The 23289-nt window shown below is 39.4% G+C and overlaps 1 protein-coding gene across 1 annotated transcript in view; it reads right to left on the bottom strand.

Annotated features, from left to right (window-relative positions):
• Positions 1–23289, bottom strand: part of adamtsl3 (ADAMTS-like 3) — a 200041-nt gene that overhangs the window by 13610 nt on the left and 163142 nt on the right. Inside the window, exons 22-27 of the mRNA XM_046857561.1 lie at positions 18532–18644; positions 18316–18444; positions 10171–10353; positions 4945–5070; positions 3176–3388; positions 605–788 (exon numbers count right to left, since the gene is read on the bottom strand). Of these exons, the coding sequence (XP_046713517.1) occupies positions 605–788; positions 3176–3388; positions 4945–5070; positions 10171–10353; positions 18316–18444; positions 18532–18644 (948 nt within the window). The remainder of the gene's footprint in view (positions 1–604; positions 789–3175; positions 3389–4944; positions 5071–10170; positions 10354–18315; positions 18445–18531; positions 18645–23289) is intronic.

Below are 23289 nucleotides of genomic sequence, written 5' to 3'. Positions count from 1 at the left end.
ATACAGTGGTACCTCGACATACGAGTGCCCTAACATACGAGTTTTTTTAGATACGAGCGGTCACTCGGTCGATTTTTTGCTTTGATACGCGAGCAAAAACTTGAGATACGAGCTCGAGACGCCGCTGCTAGATGGCGAATCGAAGCCAGAAAGCGAAGATTGTGACGAAAATTAAGATAAGCAAAGAAGAAAAAGTCAAATTTTTAAGTTTAGGGATACGTAGTGTGCAGCCTCCGCTTATCGCCACTAGATAGTCTAAAACTTAATGTACAGTTTAAGTAAATATTTTTTTTTAGAAACGGAATCATGTACACTTGCAGTATTTGGCAGACACCATTACAAGCGCCACTTTAAAAACAAATGTATTTATTTATAAATAAATAACTTCTGATACTAATTTACTATGACACAGACTAATAATAATGCACTATGAATGCATTGGGGAAGAAGCACTTTTAATAGCTAATTACATAGAGGTTAACATGTTATTGTTGTAAATGCACATATGCATTGTTGTTGGTTATGAGAAAGACTCCATGACTGTATATAACAGCTGTATTTTATACAAAGACGCTGCTTGAGCAATAGGAAATGTGTACTGTACCTGGGAGGACAGTCGAGGAGGTTACATGGCCGTGTGAGAGAGGAGGGTTTCGGAAGATGTTGGCAGGTCGAGGGTGGCATCTCGTGCCCACTGCCACTTACGCAGTGAACTTTCCTGCTCTGAGAGCCTTCATTTCCGCAACTCGCACTGCACACACTCCATTCACTCAGACGCCACTCGAATTCTGCAAACAATAAAGAAAAAAAATACACATTGTAGCAAAAATTAAATATGTGCCAGACTCACATGTGGTTCTTTCCCAAACTTTTGCCACAGAGTTGGAAGCACACAGTTGTATAAAATGTCTGTGAATGTTATAGCATTACAATTTTCCTTCATTTGAACTAAGAGGGCCAAACTTGTTCCAGCATGACAATGCCCCTGTTCACAAAGCAAACCCTGTGTTTGCCAAAGATGGTGTGGAAAAATTTGAGTGTCCTGCACAGAGCCCTGACCTCAACCCTACTCAAATCTAGCAGAAAGCTTTTCCAGCAAAGTGGAGGCTATTACTGTATAACAAGACGACTACAACCCCAATTCCCCCAAAAAATCTGTGTAAAATGTACCTCAGAACAGATTGTAATGATTTGCAAATAAACCTACATTCTGTTCACAACAGAACAGAAAACCTTCAATGTTTTTAAATGTGTAAATTGAGGAAATATTAAAGTTTTCAGGAAAAAATGTCAGTTTGAATTGGATGCAACAACACATTTTAAAAAAGTTGTGACGAGGCAACAAAAGGCAGGAAAAGTAATTGTTACTGAAAAAGTAATAGCTAAAGGAACATTTTGTAACTAATTAGCTTAATTGACAACAGGTCTGTAGTAGTAAAGAGATTCACCAATCTGCAAAAAAACTGCCTCTACACATTGTGGAACAAATTTCAAACTAATCTTCCTCAACAGTAAATTGCAAAGACTTTGATTATCTCATCATCTACTGTACATAATATCAAAAAGTTCAGAGAATCTGGAGAAATCTCTGTGTGCAAGGGACAAAGGCGAAAATCAATAGTGGGTGCTTGTGATCTTCAGGCATACTGGTATCACATACTGGTATCTATTACAACAGACCAGGTGCTGAACTGGCCTGCCTGCAGTCTAGTGCAGGGGTCACCAACCTTTTTGAAACTGAGAGCTACTTTTTGGGTACCGATTATTGTGAAGGGCTACCAGTTTGATACACACAGTTTTCAGTTTGATCTGAAATGACAAATTTGCTCAATTTACTTTTTATTATATGTTATTATTAATAATTAATGATATTCATCTATGCGAAGACACTGATCATGTTAACGATTTCTCATAATAATTATCAACAATCATTTAACAAAGTAGGAAACAGCTATTTTTAGCACCACGTTGGTGACCCCCTGGTCTAGACTTTTCATTTCAAATTAGCAAGCATTATGATAAGATGTTTACAAAACTTTGGCCATATTTTAGTAATTTTACAACATTTAAACTAATAAGTCAAGTTTATTTCTATAGCGCTTTTCACAACAGACATTGTCTCAAAGCAGCTTTACAGAATTTAAAAGTTAAGGTGAATGGTGTGCATTTATCCCTGATGAGCAGCCATGGTGACTGTGGCAAGGAAAAACTCCCTTAGATGTTATGATGAAGAAACCTTGAGGAACCAGACTCAAAAGGGGAACCCATTCTCATTTGGGTGATATCAAGAGTGTGATTATAGTCTTTAAACAATACAGAACACTGGAGAGTGAGAACTAACATGAGCACTCTTATGTAAGATTATGAGTAATGTTCTTTCTACAGTCTTATGCAGTCATTTGAAATTATGGAACCCGGAGATACTGAGCAACTCATAAAATAGCTCAACGTTTGCAATCATCATGGATCCAACACCAGCTTCTCCATGCCAGAGCCTTTAAACACTCAAAGAGGTCCAATGTCCAAACTCCACATGAAGTGGGATCCAAATGGTGCTGGTACGTCTTTAGATGGTTTGGGGTGTTTGCGGGGTCGGCATTAACTACTACTAATAACTACAAGTAAAAAATACAAGATAAGAATAAATAAGCCTGTAATACAGTGATAAAGCAGGAAGTGATAGCTCAGTGGTTAAAACATTGTAGTTCAAACCCCAGAACAGGCAAGCTCCCAAGTCGCCCTGGCTATGTACATCTGCTAAGTACCATAAATATAAATAAAAATATTGTATCCTACAAATTAATCGGCAGCATAGACTGAAAAATGTTTCCAGGTAAACGCTTTAATCAGATTTGCTGCACATTAAATGTCAGTAAAGCTTCAAGAAAATCTGTTCAGCTCTAGTTTTAAACTAACCACTCTCTACATACGGTTTGAGTTGCATGCATGGAACAACAGAAAAAGCACAGTTAAAATACGATGTGGGGAAAATCTTAAAGAAAAGTGTGAGAGAGATAAATGAGGTGTTTTGAAGTGGAAAGAAAAGAGTAAGAGGCCTTCATGGGCCAATTACTAAACCACAAGGGTACAGAAAGTGATTCCTTACATTTAATCTCCCAACTTTTCTTTTAATCAATTTATTATGTTTCACAGACTTGTGTACACAGACACTGACCTTCTGAGAAGATCTGAATCCAGGCAGAAAACATCAGATTGTTGGTGTGGGTTTGGCATGCGAAGTGTCCTTCAAACCTGCTGCTTAGAGTGTGCACTTCCAGAATACGACCTGAAGCAAGCACACGGTAGTGTAGGCCTGGTGTCTGCTTTAGGGTTTGATTCTCATAAGACCACTTGATGAGCTTCCGGTGGTTTGAGACAACTGGACAACCTGTGGACATAAAAAAGAGCCTGATCACTGTTAATTCTGATCCAAGCTTTCATAATATAGGCACATATTTACAGGTAAAAGCAGGTTATTACAGTCAGCAGCTACGGCATAAAAATGTTTGAACAATATGAACCTTGATGTCAAACTGAATGATACATCGTGCCATTAAATGTTAGATTCTCAAAATTTCAGCCTGAATAAAGACTAAAACAGCTTAAATTATGCAAAAGATGGCAAACCATGGGTGAATATACTGTACTGTAAAGCTTGTGTTGTTGAAATAATTTAAGATTTACATTTTTTAAGCATAATATGAATATAGGGTGCTAAAACCTAAGGAAAGCCAGAAAGAAGCAGTGAAAAGTTATATAAAGGTATACTTCATTTAGAATTTTGGACATTCAGGATGTAATTCACCTCTTTTACAAGTCCCTAAACTATCTTGTGATTTGATGGCAGCCACTTGATCCACTGGAATAAATGAGAGTCTAACAGAAATCTATTAAGGTGATAAAAAGGTGTCACATGTACTTTACAGCACAGAAAATCTTTTCTTTGCATATCCAAAAGATTTTATGAGCTGGGGTCAGAGTGCAGGTTCAGCCATGACACAGCACCACTGAAGCGTTGACGGTTAATGGCAAGGGACCCCAAACTACAGCCGGCTGCCCAAATACAGGCTGCCCCCACATTTGGAATGGCACTCTGAACAATGCAAGCAAGATATTTTGTAAATATAATTGAAAATATATGTTTTACTCATATCTGAATTTGATAATAAAGGTTGTCTTTTAAACAAAAATTTCCCTTAGTTATTAACATAGTCTAATTATTTGTTAGATTCACCCACCAACCGACACAATGGTACTTTCAACATACCATGAATGTAATTGTTTTGATTTCAATAGTAATGAATATAAAAAAAATATGATATTAATAATGTTATTTTAATAGCCTACATATCTCTTGAAAAGTAAGCTTATTTGTCTGTATGGTATATAACTAAAGAAACAAATCTAGCATAAGAAGGCATAATAAATTCATTTAAAATCATAATAAAATCTCCACAATAATAACGGTAGTCACTCCGGCCAATGTAGTTTTCTTTTACAGACCGCCATTAAAGAAGGAAAAAATTATTTGGCCCTCACAGAAAAAAGTTTGAGGACCCCTCGTTTAGGGCCTTGCTTAAGGGCACAAGAGTAGCAGGTTGGTGATATGAGAACTTGAAACTCTGACCTTCCAATCAGTGACCCAGAGCCTTAAACCACTCACCTACCATCTCTCCTTAAGTCTATTCCCTAAATGTTTTTATCAATATTAAAATGTGCATTTTTATAGCCATACATTAAACCTAAAGCCAATAATAGAAATATCTATAGGTCAGTCGGCTCGACCCACCTAAATGTGACAGCAGGATCTTTCATCAAAGCACAGACCTAATAATCCACCCTTCTAATCAGTCTGAACGGTAATGACTTATAGTATTGCTTCAACACAGACACAAACATACACAACCTCACACACAGTCATTTCTATCAGTAATATCACTTTACCAATCCTCAGGATGTCCCCAGGTTTGACTGTGATAACTGTTCCTGTGCGGGAGGCCATCACAACTCGTTTCCTGTTCACATTTTTCAACAAGGAGCTCTTCTCATTAGATGCTGTCCCACTGACATCTACAAAGGAAATAAAAATACATTCACAATCATCATATTGAATTTTTTTTGTTCCTCTTAATAAATGTATATTTAGACTTCTGCTTATACTTAACAATAGGCATACATCACATTAGTGTAGTTTAACAGTAAAAACTGGTGTAAAAAAAAAAATGTTTGCTACATTTCCCAAAATGCAACAAGAGATGACAGTACATGGGAGTGGGACACATGGCCTCGTTTTACAATGTTATGCCATTCAAAAATCTTCAAACATTTATTACAGAACAACCCTGCACCTTCCTGTCCTGCCCCACCCCATGTTCTGCTAGATTGGCAATGTCTGAATAATGTTGCTTGAGTTTGAATCATATCATTCATCATTTGTGCAAATGGCTCCAGAGTGGAAATTTCTTCCTAATACAAGGACTGCAAATGGACCTCACATTTAATTCCAGGCTAGGATTGTTAGATTAAAATCATTGTGCATTTTAGGATATTGATCATATTTGGTATTGTGCAATTCTTTTTTCTACACTTTAATAAAGTCATTTTCTATTTTGTGTGTGCTTGTAAAAAAACTACACAAATTGAAAAGGTTTTCCTCAACAAAGGCATCAAAAAATACGTTTTGCTTTTCAATTTCAATTAAAAAAACATTAACGCAAAGCACATGGACGGTTTTCATTTCCAACTTTGTCAATTTTGTTTAAATGAAAGGATTTAACATTTTTTTATAAAATCTACAGATGTATGCAGAGTTATGCTAACTTTTTTTTTTTTTTTGTAAATTAGTTAGCTAGTTACACTTTAAAAATGAGTTTGTGAAATTAGCTAGCTAGTATTTTTTTATTAACTCTTCTTCTTCTTCTTCTTTCGGCTGCTCCCATTAGGGGTCGCCACAGCGGATCATCCGTCTTCATACCACCCTGTCCTCTACATCTGCCTCTATTACCCCAACTACCTGCATGTCTTCCCTCACCACATCCATGAACATCCTCCTTGGCCTTCCTATTTTCCTCCTACCTGGTGGCTCCATCCTCAGCATTCTTCTACCAATATAACTCATGTCCCTCCTCTGCACATGTCCAAACCATCTCAATCTCGCCTCCCTCACCTTGTCACCAAAACATCCTACATGGGCTGTCCCTCTAATAAACTCATTCATAATATTGTCCATTCTCGTCACTCCCAACGAAAACCTTAACATCTTCAGCTCTGCTACCTCCAGCTCCACCTCCTGTCTTTTACTCAATGCCACTGTCTCTAATCCATACAACATCGCAGGTCTCACCACAGTCCTATAAACTTTCCCTTTCATTCTTGCAGATACCCTACTATCACAAATCACTCCTGTCACTCTTCTCCACCCACTCCACCCTGCCTGCACTCTTTTCTTTACTTCTCTAACACACTCTCCATTACTTTGCACTGTTGACCCCAGGTACCTGAACTCCTTCACATTCTCCACCTTTTCTCCCTGCAACCGCACCACTTCACTGCCCTCCATCTCATTCACACACATGTACTCTGTCTTACTCCTACTGACTTTCATTCCCCTTCTCTCCAGCGCATACCTCCACCCCTTCAGGCTCTTCTCAACCTGCTCACTACTCTCACCACAAATCACAATATCATCCGCAAATATCATAGTCCAGGGAGACTCCTGTCTGACCTAGTCCGTCAACCTGTCCATCACCACTGCAAACAGGAAAGGGCTCAGGGCCGACTGCACACTTCACTGCTGTCACACTGTGCTCATACATGTCCTGCACCACCCTCACATACTTCTCTGACACACCTGACTTCCTCATACAATACCACAACTCCTCTCTTGGCACTCTGGTGACGCTTTCTCTAAATTCACAAATACACAATGCAATTCCTTCTGTCCTTCTCTATACTTCTCCATCAACATCCTCAATGCAAATAAGGCATCTGTGGTGCACAGATGGTCACCTCTTCTCTCAGCCTGGCTTCCACTACTCTTTTCCATAAATTCATGGTGTGACTGATCAACTTAATTCCCCTGTAGTTACTGCAGGTCTGCACATCTCCCTTATGCTTGAAGATTGGTACCAGCACACTCCTCCTCCATTCCTCAGGCATCCTCCCACCTTCCAGAATCTTGTTAAACAACATGGTTGAAAACTCCACTGCCATCTCTCCTAAACATCTCCACGCTTCTACAGGTATGTCATCTGGTCCAACCGACTTTCCACTCTTCATCCTCTTAATCGCTGCTCTCACTTCCTCCTTACTAATCCTATTAGTAACCAACTCCACATCATCCAACCTTCTCTCTCTCTGATTTTCCTCATTAATCAGCTGCTCAAAATACTCCCTCCACCTTCTCAACACACTCTCCTCACTAGTCAACACATTTTCCTCTCTATCCTTTATTGCTCTAACTTGCAGTACATCCTTCCCAGCTCGGTCCCTCTGCCTGGCCAATCGGTATATATCCCTTTCTCCCTCATTAGTGTCCAACCTCTCATACAGCACCTCATATGCCTTTTCCTTGGCTTTCGCCACATCCCTCTTTACCTGCTGCCGCATCTCCTTGTACTCCTGCCTACTTTTCTCATCACTCTGTCGATCCCACTTCTGTTTTGCCAACCTCTTTCTCCTTATGCTCTCCTGCACTTCCTCATTCCACCACCATGTCTCCTTGTCTTCCTTTCTATTTCCAGATGTCACACCAAGTACTTTTCTAGCTGCCTCCTCATCACTCCTGCAGTAGTTTCCCAATCACCCAACACCTCTTCACCACCACCGAGCCCCTGTCTAACCTCTTCCCTGACCTCACACTACAGTCTTCCTCCTTCAGTTTCCACCATCTTATTCTTCGTTAAGTCCTCAATCTCCTCCTCTTCTTCTTCGCCTCCAAAACCATCCTACAGACCACCATCCGATGCTGTCTAGCTACACTGTCCCCTGCCAACACCTTACAGTCTCCAATCTCCTTCAGGTTGCATCTCCTGCACAGAACATAGTCCACCTGTGTGCACCTTCCTCCACTCTTATACGTCACCCTATGATCCTCCTTCTTCTTAAAATAAGTGTTCACCACTGCCATTTCCATTCTTTTAGCAAAATCTACCACCATCTGCCCTTCCACATTCCTCTCCTTAAAAACATACCTACCCATCACCTCCTCATCACCTCTGTTCCCTTCACCTACATGCCTATTAAAGTCTGCCCCAATCACCTATTGTTCTTTCCTAGGTACACCATCTACCACTTCATCTAATTCACTCCAGAATATTTCCTTCTCCTCCATCTCACAGCCCACTTGTGGAGCATAGGCACTGATGACATTTATCATCATCCCTTCAACTTCCAGCTTCACGTTCATCACCCTATCAGAAACTCTCTTCACCTTCACTACACTCTTACTGTACTCTTCCTTCAGAATCACCAATTTTCAACCAATTTAGCAAAAGGTGTCCCATTTGCAAAGTCGTTATCAGAAAATGAAAAAGTCAGACTCATCTGGGTTATATTATATCACCGAATCGTTGCTGAATGAACTCACAGTACTTAGATAAAAATAATGCAAAGCGAAGTTAAAGGCAGATTAGAAGGCAGGGCATTTGTTTTAACAGGATATTACATAAAATCCTACTATTAGATGACAATTATATATGATTATATGTATTATGGGCTGTCTCTAATCGCTGTCTCATTATTTCCTCTAATCACTTTGCTCCATTATCTTGGAAAGTGTTAGTGACCGCCATTCTGCTCATAGTAGACATTAAAGCAAATGAGTTTTGGACTCTGCAGCTGTGGATGAGTCCTGCCTATGATCAATTGCAGAGAAACAAACCAATTTCCTTTCTCATAGTAAAACTCAAAATCTGCATGGTCCCATAGGTAATGTAGAATTTCAACTTGATATTTTACATATTTTACAACAACTTTGACATTTACACTTGACACTAAAATGTCACTATTGCTTTTCTTTATAAACACTTGAGTCAGGCAAATAGTTTTGACAGGAATTAAAAATTTCCAGAAAGCGAAAGCTGTACAAGAATGTGGATGATAATAGAAGGTGAGGAGTGGGGGAAGAAAAAAGAGAAAGATTTCCTTAACTTTTACAATCATTTGCATATATGTTTCATACATTATTGTATACATTTTTTACACATGGTTGTATAGATGTTTTACAGGTTGTGAATTCTGGTTTGCTCCAGTTTCCTCTGGTTTCTCACATGGTTTAAACTACACAATGGCTTGTGCACAAATTGAATAAGCTCAATATGTATTCTGAAATTGTGGATTTAATAGTTTTTTATTTTTTATTTCAAATAGCTGACAGTGGAGAAGAAATTGATTTGGTAACGGACTTAATAAGAAAAGCTGGATGTAGTGCGGAAATGTTGCTTAAAACAGTTATTAAGCTTTTTCATGATCCATTTATATTTTTTGGGGGTTTTTTTCCCTATAGAATTTGCACAAAAATACGCAATTTACCTTCATTTTAAATCCCCAGGAAAACCGTAACGCACAAAAAACCTGAGGTAAGTGTAATTAAAAAACGTAGATTTGACCCCTCCCAAGAATAAATCTATTTATTTATTGATTTATTTAGTAGTGTGTTTGCATTATGTACATATTCTAAAATGTAAAAAAGGGGAAAAGTATTGCTGTTTATGTTCTGCACTACAAATAAACAAATAAAATAAAATAAATTAATAAATTAATTTATTTATTAATTAAAAGAAAAAAAAAGCTGAGATAATTTTTAAGGTTAATATTGATGCTTCAGTTAGAGGGCGTAGCAGCTGTGGCTACAGTAAAAGGAGACCTGTTGAATTGTGCTAATTATGTTCCTTGCTTTAGTAATGCATTTATTCTCACTGTCTGTGATGCTGTGCTCTGTTATGCTGCGTTTTTCTATAATATCGATGATTTCTATAGCCGTGGCATCACAATGCTGATATTAAGTGGTGGACAGATTCAGGAAGGACATCTCTAAAGGCCTAGGTGTAAAATACATACACGGCCCGCCACTGCTATTTGCATATACGTGTGTGAAAGTCTGTTGGGTGTGTGTGAGGTTTCTCCTTCAACAGAAGAACCGAATAATAACAACTGTGGTGAAACATTTACCAGCTATGTGGATCCTGCTGGAGGCCGAAGCCTTGCCGATGGGGTTGGATGCTACACAGCTGTAGGTGCCATCGTCTTGAAGCGTGAGATTGTGAAGAAGCAGAGACCCATTTGAGAGTGAAATAATGTTGGCACTCAGCTTGCCCTCTAAACGGTGCCAGCTTACTCTCGGCTGAGGAACACCTGCTCCAAGAAAAGCACAAAGATCACTTCCAATCAGTGAAATCACACTGGCATGTAATTATTATAGCTGTTTTGCTTCTAATCAAGCCAAAACAGCTGCTGTGTGTAGACTAAGTTGTCGAGACAGCTTGCAGACAGCGTATATTTACTTTACAGAATGAGACAGGGGAGAAAATAAGGTCTGTCTGTAGATCATAGGTTTTAAGTCAAAACATCAAAATTTTGCCCATAGTATTTAGCACTTACAGAGGATTACAGTTCACAGAAATTTCCAGGTTTTTGTGATGTTTCAAAATATGAAACCAAGACCCTCATATTCATCTTAAATGTGATAAAGCAACAGCAAAACCCAAAGTAAAAAAAAAAAAAAACACAAGGTGTATGAGATTTCATTATGGTCCAAGAGTAACTTTAATGCACCTGCCATAATTGATGCTAATTAAACAGGAAATCTGAAGATCACTCATGGTCAGAAAAAATCACAGGCATGATCTGTGAAGATTCCAGAAAGCATGTATCAGGAGAGGGGTACAGAGAATGAGAATTTCATGCTCGGCGGCGATCGTTAACAAGTGAAGAAAATGAGGCACCAGAATGATGTAACCAAGAACAGGATGTCCCTCCATAATTGGTCAAACAACAATATAAAAAATTAGCCAGGAGGCAGCCGAGAGTCCTTGAAGCAACATTAAAAAAGCTGCAGAAATATTTGACAAGTACTGGTCTCTCCCTACATTAGATCAGTGGTCCCCAACCTTTTTTGCACCACGGACCGGATTAATGTCTGACAATATTTTTTAGGGACCGGCATTTAAGATGTGGGGAATGTGGTGAACAAAATAAAATGATACAACCAGCGTAAAAACTGGTATTTTCTAAATATAATAATAAACATTAATCCACTGTGTTGTTTTTTTGTATATTTTGCTAGCATAGGGATTTAAATTTAGCGGTAATGTATTGTGTTAGCGGCCAGAGCAGCCCCTTTAAGAAGGTAGAGGATGGAGGTAAGACATGTGACAGAGGCATCATGAAACGCTTAAAGAGTGAGTCATAGACAGATGTGGCGATGAGAATCCGGTAATTTTCCAAAATAAAACATTGTTCAGAATCAGATAATAAATTAAACGGAAATAATGTAAGATATGTATTATTTCTGTGCGGCCCGGTACCAACTGACAAGAGGTTGGGGACCACTGCATTAGACAACAGGATCTTGTGTGTATATATATATATATATATATATATATATATATATATATATATATATATATATATATACACACACACACACACACACACACACATATAGCACATTTAGAGACAAGGGCCGGATGGGTTACTTGCCGTTTCTGTAGCAGTTTTGTTACAGGGTTGGCTTGTTAGTAGATTTTTGATTTGATTTTTTAATTAATTGGCATTGGCCAATTGTTCTGCGAATTAGGCCAATTATTGAGCAGGCGCTTCTAACACACCAAACCATGTGTGTTGGTTCTGTGCTTATGTAAGAGAACATAACTTTCCCATATCAGCGGGTGACAGTAATCTGTATTCCGCATCCAAACAAGAAAAAACAGATGAGCTAAACTGTATATATATAAAGTAAGCAGCGTTTATACCTGCCACAATCATTACTAACAAATTCATGTACTTTTCAATAATATATGCTAAGTTGTAAAGAAAAGATAATTAATGACAATCGTGTTCCATTTTTTCTCCTGTGCTTAGCTAAATAGCTACTCAGAGTTCTCTTTCTCGCTGACGAGCTCCGCCGGTGCTCAACATGCAGAATCAGATAAAAAAACAGCTAATGCAGTCTGACTCGAGCCAACGGTGTGGAAAAAAAATAAAGCTGACCGACACTCAAAAATCACTTGACATTACCAAATGGCTGACCGTCAGCTTGGTGTGTCCCGGGCTTTAAGTTCTTATCATTTCTTTTTAATCTAGCCTTATATAATTCATGCTGCCCTCAGAGAGAGAATAAGTATAACATTAGGAGAGAGAATGAGAATAACATTTGGAGAGTCTTATTAATTACCTGTCAGCCAAACTGCTGGAAAATCAGGCAAACATATCAGCCATCGGCTACCGTTATTTCTAAATATTGGCATAATATCAGGCCCAAGAGTGGCAGCCTGGTAACCCACAACCCCAAAATCCAAAGTCCAAAGCTTAATCAATAGGCTACCACCTCTCCCCAAACAAATATATAAATGTATATGTAAATTGTTATACTTTATTTTCATTAAAAAATCCTATATCAATAGCACTTTTACACACACTTACCATCCGAATAGTTTTTTTCTCCAAACATGAATCTAAAATACTTTGCAAAACTTGCCAGCGGTCTTCTTCACTAGTCAGATATTTCTTTCTGACCTTGCAATCCAGTGCATCCCAGAGCAGTTCAGTAGGATTTAGGTGTGTTGACTGGGCAGGCGATTCCATGAGAGATAACACCTTAGCTGACTGTTTTTCCTCTGAATATTGCTTACAGGGTTTGATTCAGCTCATTGTCTAGTTGAATCGTAAATCATTTTCAATTCGCCACAGTCCAGATAGAAAAGCATGGAGTTGTAGTATGGAATGGTAGCCATATTGGTTTAGTATTCCTTTCATCCAGAATGAATCTCCAACCTTTCCTGTTTCAAAACAACCCCACAACCGATATGCTTCTGCTACCATTTGATTCCACATCCCAGTCTGCTAACACCTCCTCTCCTGTTTGAATTCTTACATAAGTTGTACTGGTAGAGCCAAAAACGTCAATGTAGAGCCAAGAACGTCATCTGTCCACAGAACTTTTTTCCCAGTCTTTTACTGTCAAATATATATATATATTTTTTAACTTTAACTTTAACAGGTGTCTTTTAATCAGTGGTGGACAGCAACAAAGTAAATGTCATGAAAATATGACAAATGTAATACTTTACTGAAGTATTTTTAATTGGGGAGACTTTTACTTTAACTTCACTACATTTCAAAGTCGAACATCTTCATTTTTACTTAACTACATTTTGTAAAAATCAGTCCTTAAGTACATTTGAAGGCTAAAGGAAGGATAAAAATGATAATACATTATAGCCATAATAAACTGTAGTACTTGGATACTTAAGTACGTTTAAAGGTGAATACTTTTGCACTTTTACTCAAGTGAAAGTTTAACATTTTTGTATGGCGAAATTCTATAAAGAACCAGTGAAATAAGTTTTTATATATATAAAATATATAATAGCTGTGCACATGACATTCCTCCCATAAAATTATAGAGCTGGAGCAGTTTTTCAAGGAAAATGACCAAATTATGATGTACTAAATTGGCCCACTTTTAGCGAAAGAAAGAGTGTTGTATTAAAAACATGAGATGTTGTAACAAAGTATTATGGGTTATTGTATTCTAGCAGGATTACCATGAACTAACCTGGCAAAATGGAGAAAACCTCTTTTAAAACTACATTTTAGGTCATACAAGTTAATGACGGTCTTTGAGCTCACAAGTGGAATCAGATCAGAGATTAAACGAATAAAGAACGAGATGTCCCACCCTTTCCTTTACAAATCCCTCTTACGCTTTTGATTAAATTTTTAGACAGTGAAAAGAGCACACTGCACACTATCGCAGAAAGTTCCTTTATATGCTTAGAGCTCTTTTTTTTTTACATGAATATTTGTGACATTTAGTTCTTTTATGATATGGAAGAGGATTAAAGCACTAAAGGACCCTTACTTACCAAAGCTTTGGTCTGGAAAGAGCCAATTTCCGAAGCACATCCTAGAAGATTATTGAGGAGACGTGATCTAGGATCAGAAATGCTGTCAAATATATGATTTGGAAGGGGTTTGAGTAGCGGCCATTTACAAGAGCAGACTAAACGGTGATTGGTAGGATGGATCAGAGTAGCGCGAGGCCTGCAGACCGCCACAAATTACTCGTACAAATGGGCATAATGAATGCAAATTGCTTCACTACAGTCTACTCCCTTGAGACACATCCCCTTCTGAGGTAATGAGTAGCACATTGCATTGAGTCTGAGCTTTACAGCCCCCTTATTTTACAAAGGGGAGACATTAGCCTTGACATATTGCTGAGCATACTGCAGCCCTCAGGAGGGGAACAATACCGGGCAGATATTTCCAGACTGACGCACAATATGCTAGCTTAAGCACACGTTCACAAAATAAATGAGATATTCGTTCATACAAAATGGCTTAATATAGTCATTAAATTATTATTCTTTTTTTTTTAATGGTATTTTCTTTGCTTAAGTATTGCTCCTGTGCTCACCAGGGGGCACTATTGTATTACTGCAATCTTCTGGGTGATATAGTCATAGAGCAGGTGATTTCTTTTAGAAAAGAGAGAAAGGTAATTATGGCTAATGACTTGAGCTATAATAAAGAGTGATGCAAGAGGCTTTTAGTAACACACCTAAAACACACACACACGCGCGTGCGCACGCCTTACTATCCATGTAAGGACCTTCTGCTACTCATGCAAGAACGCTAAGTTAAAGTTAAGCTACCTTTGTGTTTTTTTTTTTTTTTTAAGTTGCACTGCAAAAATTCAATTGTTGCAAGGAAAATATCTTGAATAAAGGCAAACCCAACAAATGTTTTATTTTTTAGATTGTATATTAACAAATATAGGATTATTAAGCATATTGCTAGATTTTGATCTTATTTCTAGCTTGTACTAGCCTTTTTATATTAGCGGATAATTTTGCTTGTTTCAACTGATTTTTTTTGAATGCTTAAAATGCATGAAGTTGTATAGAAATAGACTTCGTCAGCTTGTATTTGGTATAATTTTTATAGCAAAAAAATATTTCTTACAATTTCTGATTGATTCTAATTTATTATTATTTCCCACTGTCATGTTTTAAAAGTTCTATCCTGATAACAGCAGTGTGAAATTTGCTTAAGTCGCTTTCTTCGGCATTTTCAGCTACAGAAGTTCATGCAGTGGAAGTAACAATAAAATTTCAACATTGCATTAGTACATTTTTAATACCTCTTTTTCTCTGCTATGAGGGTTTACAGAGAAAGAATTTCATTGCATTGTGTAACTGTTTCCTGCTGTATGAAAATAAACTCTTGAATTATCAAACCCAGACTTGTGCTCTCCTACTGGCTGATACATTACAAGAAAATAATTCTTATAAACTTAGGAACTCATGATGGGATGCAATAGCTAGCTAATAATTTTCATTGAAATAGATGGTATGTACATAATGTTACATAAAGTTTAATTCAATTCAACTAAAATATAGCTGGGTTTTTTTTTTACATTGGATGTTGTCACAAAGGAGAAATATTTAGTTTAAGGAAACAAATTTTAAACATAAAATAACTTAATCCGTGTAGTTAATCCCTAATGAGCAAGCCAGAGGTAACAGTGGTAAAGGAAAACTCTTTAAGACGATACATGGAAAAAACCTTGAGAGGAACCAGACTTGAAAGGGAACTTATGATGATCTAGGTCAGTTACAAACCAATCCATCCGTACAGCCCTTACAACCTCATCCCTTACCTTCACCAATTAGATTCCTTAACCACTTTGTCATTCATTTAACGGAATGAGCTGCAGGTGACATGCGGTGCTTTACGTCAAGAACAGGATCGATTCAGACAGAGACAAAAAAATAGGACTACATTTTGGAAAAGGTGCTCAGAGGATTTTGGATCCTATCCAGGGCTTTAAACCCCATAAACCTTCACCTTTGACTACTTGCAATAAAAGGCCTTGACAAAAAAAACCCCAAAAAAACAAACTGAGACTTATGTACAAAACGTCACTGTTCAATCACACTACAGGAGCCGCGCTCTGTTACAGTAAATTAGCATCGGTAAATGATGAGGAACGGCATAAATCCCATGGCAGAAGGCCGGCATCCTGAGACTCTGGTTAACTTTACACAACGTTTCTCCGTAATTAGCCGAATCTTTCACTACCGCTACGCTCTGCTCTAAGGACAAGAGCCATTAATTGTGGGATACATTTAGAAACAGGGCACTGGATCTCTCACAGACATGCCATGCATTTAAACCGCTTCCAAAGTTTGTGTGACAGGCGAGAGGGCAGTTTTTTGCCTTCTGTTGAGCAAAAATAGGGAATAAAGATGACACTGGAATGTTGAGTGTTTTTTATACAGAAGGAGAAAAACCACCACTTTGGCAATAGAAGGCTTTTCACTCATGGCAAAAGCATGTTACAGTATTTCTCTATTCTCGGTACTAGTAAAGGAGGTGTGACCATTCCGAATTTTAAAAAAAAATCATGCCAGATACCTATACTGATATGGACTAGGTAATGTGTTAGGAACGAAAGGATGCCACAAAGTTTGAAATAAAATGAAAACTATGAACCTACAGGGGGCTGAATTGAAAGACATCCCTGAAAATCAAAGTAAACAAATCATGCGGTAGGCTATTCCGAAATTTCATTGAAGCAAATCAAAATGGTAGTCAGTAATTTGTATGGCTCCCATGTGCTTGTAGTGCTTGTATGAATGCCTGACAATGCCGGGGCATGCTCCTAATGAGACAGCAGATGGTGTCCTAAGGTATCTCCTCTCAGATCTGGACCAGGGCATCACTGAGCTTCTGGACAGACTAAGGTGCAACCTGGCTGCGTTGGATGGGCTGAAACATAATGTCCCAGAGGTGTTCGATTGGATTTACGTCAGGAGAGCATGGGGGTTAGGCAGTGGTATCAATTCCATCATCCTATAAGAAAAGCCTTCATACTCTTGCCACATAAGGCCGGGCATTGTAGTGCATCTGGAGGAATCCAGGACCCACTGCACCAGCATAGGGTCTGACAGTAGGTCCAAGGATTTCATAAAAATACCTAATAGCAGCCAGGGTGCCCTTTTCTAGCCTGTAGAGGTCTGTGCAAAGACCTTCTATGACTCTGTCCAGCTCTCCTAGAGTAACTGTCCATCTCCTGGAATCTCATCCATGCTTCTAAAACTGTGCTGGGAAACATGGCAAACCATCTGGCAATGGCACGTAGTGATGTGGCAACCTGGAGGACTGCTTGTGCAACCTTTACTAGGCTCCATATATCATCTCATGCTACCAGTGGTGACACTGACCCAAGTCAAATGCAAAACTAGTGAAAAACAGTCACAAAATACGAGGAGGGAAAACATTTCAGTGGCCTCCATCTGTAAACCCATTTCTGTTTTGGAGGTCATTTCACTGCCCCTCTAGAGCACTTGTTAATTTCAATAACACCAAAGCAGCTCAGACTGATTAAAAAACCCCTCTGCTACCTAAATGACCATATTAATATCCCAGAAGTTTAATTAGCTTGAAGCTATACTCTGATAATAAAGTGTTACTTAAATTTGTTTGAGCAGTGTATATACACCTGGTCATAAGTACGGTATGTGCTTTTTGAGCATCGCAGTAAACATGTTGTCCAAATTTTCACTTATATTTCCCTCCACTCTTCTGGGAAGATGTTCCACTAGGATGTGAGTAAAGTGAGGTACTGATGTAGGTGAGGTGAGGTTCCCAAAGTGGTTCAGTAGGGTTGAGGTCAGAGTTCTATAGCAGGTCTCTCAAGATCTTTCTCACCAAACCATGTAAACCAGTCACTAGGCACTGTTTTCCAAGTTCAAGATCAACACAAATTGTTATTAAAATGCATTAAAAGACATTTGTGGCATTTAGCAGACATCCTATACAATTGTGTGCCTCCAGGTTTGGGGTAGAAGTTTGAAAAGAATTTCATATGGCAGGAAAGGTCAGGTGTCCCAGTACTTTTGTCCATAGAGTATAAATTACAATAACATTGTATAGTCCATTGTATAGTCCATTTTAATTTAATTAGACCACTTGATTGCACAATTGCTCATTGTTAAGGAAATGCTGAGACAGGCATTATTTCACTTTGGAAGGAGCGCTACACACCTTTAATATGTACCTAAATAGAATGTCATTCTCACTGACCTGTAACTGGACAGTCCAAAGTGAGATTGACACCAATAGGAGTTCTTATTTTGCCTCCTACTACCACTTTCAGGTTGTCACTGTGCAGCTCGGATATGTTTTTCCACGAAGCCATGATAGTGGGGTGTTCTGTGCAAAGAAAAGAAAGATGTCAGACAATTACAGCAAAAACAGATTGTATGAATTTGTATAGTGTGTAAATATATTTTAACTCACCAGCCAATAACACCTGTGTTGTTTCAGAATCAGATCCCAACTCATTGTTTGCTGTGCACCTGTAGATTCCAACATCTTTGGCTCCAGGGCTAGCGATATGCAGTCCTCCAGCACTATCCCCAAAAAAAAAAACCAGAGAGAAAAGAAAAGACACAAAATCAGCCGTAGAATTCGACCCACTGAATTACTGCATGTGATTTCCACATCCTCACATGCCATATTAAAGGATTAGATCCACGATTGCTAAAGCCACATTGACATGTGGTTAGGTCAACATAGAAGCAAGCCTCATGTTCTTGTGATGAAACCAGAGCATCCCTGTGCATCATTTTTTTAAATAATAAAAACACACACTGTGATCTATCCTCATCAAATGTTGCACAGCTGGACATGTCAGAGGAATGGAGTGCTAAAATATTTCATTTCCTCCATGATCATACCATTCCCCCACACCTACTCTGTTTTCCTTTCCTCGTTTTATCCAATCGTCCCTGAGCATTTAGGATTCTGCACACACCAGAGGTGTTTATAAATTTGAGGAGAGTGGCCATTTTAACATGGTGCTACTGGCGTTTCTAAATATGTATATGTGCTTCGGTATTAATCACTGCACAAGGGTAGTTTCAGCAGTTAAAATGAGAAAGTATTCTAAATCTAATATTCTAAATGCATAATGTCTTGCCAGAAGCAAGAATAAATTGAAAAGCCCTTCATTCTTTACAACCGCTTAGCAGCAGTGTTAAATAACTAAGCTTGTAGCTTGTTGTATTAAGTCAACGGTAAAGCATCAAGTAGCCTATATGCATGTTTGATAAATTGCTAATACGAGTAAATCTATGCAGCAAAACTTGTCCTACATTTAGTTACTTAGGTAACTTAGGCTAGCTAACAATAACCTGCAGTAAAGGATGCACTACATCATGTGAACTGCTATTAATGTAAATAACAGCAACAACAACTAAACTCTGCAACTTTAGCTAAGCAGTAGTAGCCTCCTATGGTAACAATTAAGCTAACATCATTAGATAACATGTGCCATTGCTGTATACCTAAATGCAGCTAAAATTAGTTTTGAAGCTTATGTCAAACTTTAACAGTTTTGTGTTCTTACAGGTTTATTAGTGGATTGTCTTCGGGAATTTGATACATTTACATCTAAATGTATGGCATTTGGCAGAGCCCTTATCAAGTGTGACTTACAGTAATTTCTTACAGTGACTTCTCATTCATTCACCTAAGCAGCTATGGGGTTATGGGCTTTGCTCAGGGGCCCAGGAGTGGCAGTTTAGTGTAGCTGAGATTGGAACTCATGACCTTCAGATCTAAAGTCCACTACATAAACAACTAAGCTACACCTCCCCATATACAGTATAGATGTATAATATAGCATTTGATATTATGGTTAATTAGGTTGTATTGTCTCAAGAAAAAGAAAAAAACAAAAATGCATATTATAGTCCATTATAGTCAAATAAGCAAACTGAAACCATTAAAACACAAAAAGTTTTAAATGGGATTTCATTAATTCATTAAATGTCAGTAATCACTTCATCCTAGTCAAGGTCGAGCCAATCCTGCACTAAAGAGGGAGAATTCACTCCGAATGGGATAAAACTATTGAAAGGCACCCCACACACACACACACACACACACACACACACACACACACACACACACACACACACACACACACACACACACACACACACACACTCGCTCTCTTTCTCTCGCTCGCTCTCTCTCTACCCCAACCATAAAATGGCAGGTCATACTGCCCTCCTGTCCTGAGGACCAATGTATTGCCAGTGAAAATTCAAGATGAAGCTGTTAGAAGGATAAAAGCTGGTGAAGGTTATAAAAAGATCAGCAGTGCTTTCAAGCTTTCACTAAGGACTGTGAAATTCATTATAACTTATTTCCATTATATTAAGTGGAAAATATATAGTACAACCCAGACAGATCAGACTGTCCTTTCAAATTGAGCACATGGGCAAGAAAAATACTGAAGGAGTTACAGTATGGAGTTCACCTGCTAACAATATCACAAATTCTTTACAGATCTGACTGCTATGGGAGAGTGGCCAGACAGAGGTGATTTTTGAGAAATGCTGACTTAAAGGCAACACCTGACATTCGGTAGAAGACCTGTGACAATATTTGAGAAGCAAAGCGTTTATTCACTATGGACAAAATATAACTCAACATTCAGTTAAAACCATTAATGATGGTGGTGGTTGCATCATGCTCTCGGGTTGGATGTTCACTGAAAACAGAAATTGGAATAACATAAATGAAAAAAAAAGACCTAATTCTTGAGAAACCTGTTGTGTTTCTAGTGTAAAAATTTACACCCTAAGAGGACAATGGCCCAAAACATATTGTAAAAACTACGAATGACTAACTCAGTGAAAATACGAGACAATGTTCTCCATCTAATTTGCAAGAAGAAACTTTATGTTGGATTAGGAGCAAATGCCAAAATCAAAAAGTGTGCAATAATTGAGATATATAAAGACAGTCAGTTGACAACATGTGCACTTCTGATAATCCCAATTCTGCTCCTGGTGGAAGATGGCCTCCACCAGCATAGCAGTCATCTTCCCAGTGTATAAATAGACGCCAGCTCCTTTTATCCTTCGACAGATTGTCTCTTCGGCTTCATGTTTGTTCTGAGATCTTCCTTCCCTTTGGAATATTCTTACTTTCATTTTGGAGCTCTTGTTTTTTTCGGATTAGCATTTTTCCGTATTCGGCCGGCTGTTTTTGTTTTTCTTTTGCCAGTTCTTGGACGTTTGTTTTTTCAGACAGCTTTTTGTCTTATCTGCCCTGGGTTCCCAGGTTTGAGGTTTAGTTTTTGCCATTTTCCTGCTCTCAGTCTTTTGGTGCTCTCATTTAGGGGACCCTGTTGGGTCACTATGAGTATTTGGTCATGCCATTTGGCCTCACCAATGCGCCAACGGTTTTCCAGGCTCTCATTAATGACGTGCTGCCTATTTTGAACCATCACGTTTTTGTATATCTGGATGACATCTTGGTGTTCTCCCGATCTCTGGATGAGCATGTCGGCCACATTCGTTTGGTACTCCAGCGCCTCCTCCAGAATGGCCTGTACGCCAAAGTGGAGAAGTGTGAGTTCCATGTCCCTAGCACCTCTTTCCTGGGATTCATTATTGCAGTGGGGAGCATAGGAATGGATTCAGCCAGTATCCGAGCCATCAAGGAATGGCCCACACCCTTCTCTAGGAATCAACTACAGAGGTTGACCAGAGGTTCACCAATGTTTTTCGGTGGTTTATTTGAGGTTACAGTTCGGTTGCTGCCCCTCTACACCAACTGACCTCCTCCCGCCGATCTTTTTTGTGGCCTCCTGAGGCAGAGCAAGCTTTTCATCAGACTCAAAGACCTCTTCACCTCAGCCCCAGTCTTGGTTTTCCCGATCCCTCTCACCAGTTTATCGTGTAAGTCGATGCCTCCAAACCTAGGGGTAGGCGCCGTACTGTCCCAGAGGGGCACTACTGATAGTAAGTTGCACCCTTGCGCCTTCTTCTCTCGTATTCAAGTAAAACGTAATTACCCCATTGGAGAGTGGAAGCTCCTGGCCATCAAGCTTGCCAAACACCTCAACCCTCACCAGGCTTACTGGGGACTTTTTTCGGCAGGTTCAATTTCTCCCTCTCCTACCGCCTGGGATCTAAGAACGGTAAGCCTGGCGCTCTTTCCAGGTTACACTCCAGGAAGGAGACCCCACCTCCACATCCATACTTCTTCCTTCTGTTACCGTGCGTGCCCTGGACCTAGACCTCAAGGCTAGGGTTAAACTTGTCACTGTGGATCAGCCGGTTCCTGAGGGTTGCCCTGCTAAGAGACTTTTTGTTACCGAGCAGCTGCGGTCCCAAGTCCTCCAATGGTGTCACGGCTCACCGCTGTTTTGCCATCCCGGGGTTCCCTATACTCTGTCCCTCCTCCAGCAGCGTGGCCCACTGTCCAGAGAAATGTTCGTGAATTTATAGCCACCTGTCCTACCTGCACGCAGCACAAGAACCCCAAGGGCCGCTCGGCCCACTCCCTGTGCCTAAACGCCCCTGGTCTCACATTGGCCTAGATTTAATTACCGGACTCCCTCCCTCTGCCGGATACACCGTCTTCCTTACCGTAGTGGACCGGTTCTACAAAATAGTAAATTCCCCTCGATGCACTCGATGCACTCCTTCTCCTGCACGTTTTCCATCTCCCTCGTAACATCCTCTCTGACCGGGGCCCCAAATTCACAGCCAACTTTTGGAAGGAGTTCTTTCGCCTTCTAGGGGTCTCGATCAGCCTCTTCTCTGGGTTCCACCCGCAAACCAATGGCCAGACTGAAAGGCTTAATCAGAAGCTAGTGAGCAAACTCTGTATCCATTGTGCTCAAGACGCCTCCTTATGGTCCTCCAAGTTGGTGTGGGTAGAGTACGCCCATAACTTGCTGCCTACCGCCACCACTGGACTATCGCCTTTTCCGGTTTATGGTTACCAACCCCCTCTATTTTCAACCCAGGAGGCTGAGGCATCCGTCCCTTCTGTTTTGGCTCAGTTCCAACGCTGCCGACTCAGTTGGAGGAGGGGCCGCACAGCTCTTCTTAGAGCTTCCCAGAGCTATGCTCGCTGGGCCAACCGGAGGCACCGTCCTGCACCCCATTACCGGATTGGTCAAAAGGCATGGCTTCCCACTTGGGACCTTCCACTCAAGACTGTGTGTCGTAAGCTCGCCCCATGATTTCT

The sequence above is a fragment of the Silurus meridionalis genome, chromosome 9, assembly GCF_014805685.1.
Source record: "Silurus meridionalis isolate SWU-2019-XX chromosome 9, ASM1480568v1, whole genome shotgun sequence".
Lineage (NCBI taxonomy): Eukaryota > Metazoa > Chordata > Actinopteri > Siluriformes > Siluridae > Silurus > Silurus meridionalis.
The sequence above is the reverse complement of the archived record's forward strand: the minus strand, read 5'-3'. Positions and strand labels throughout refer to the sequence as shown.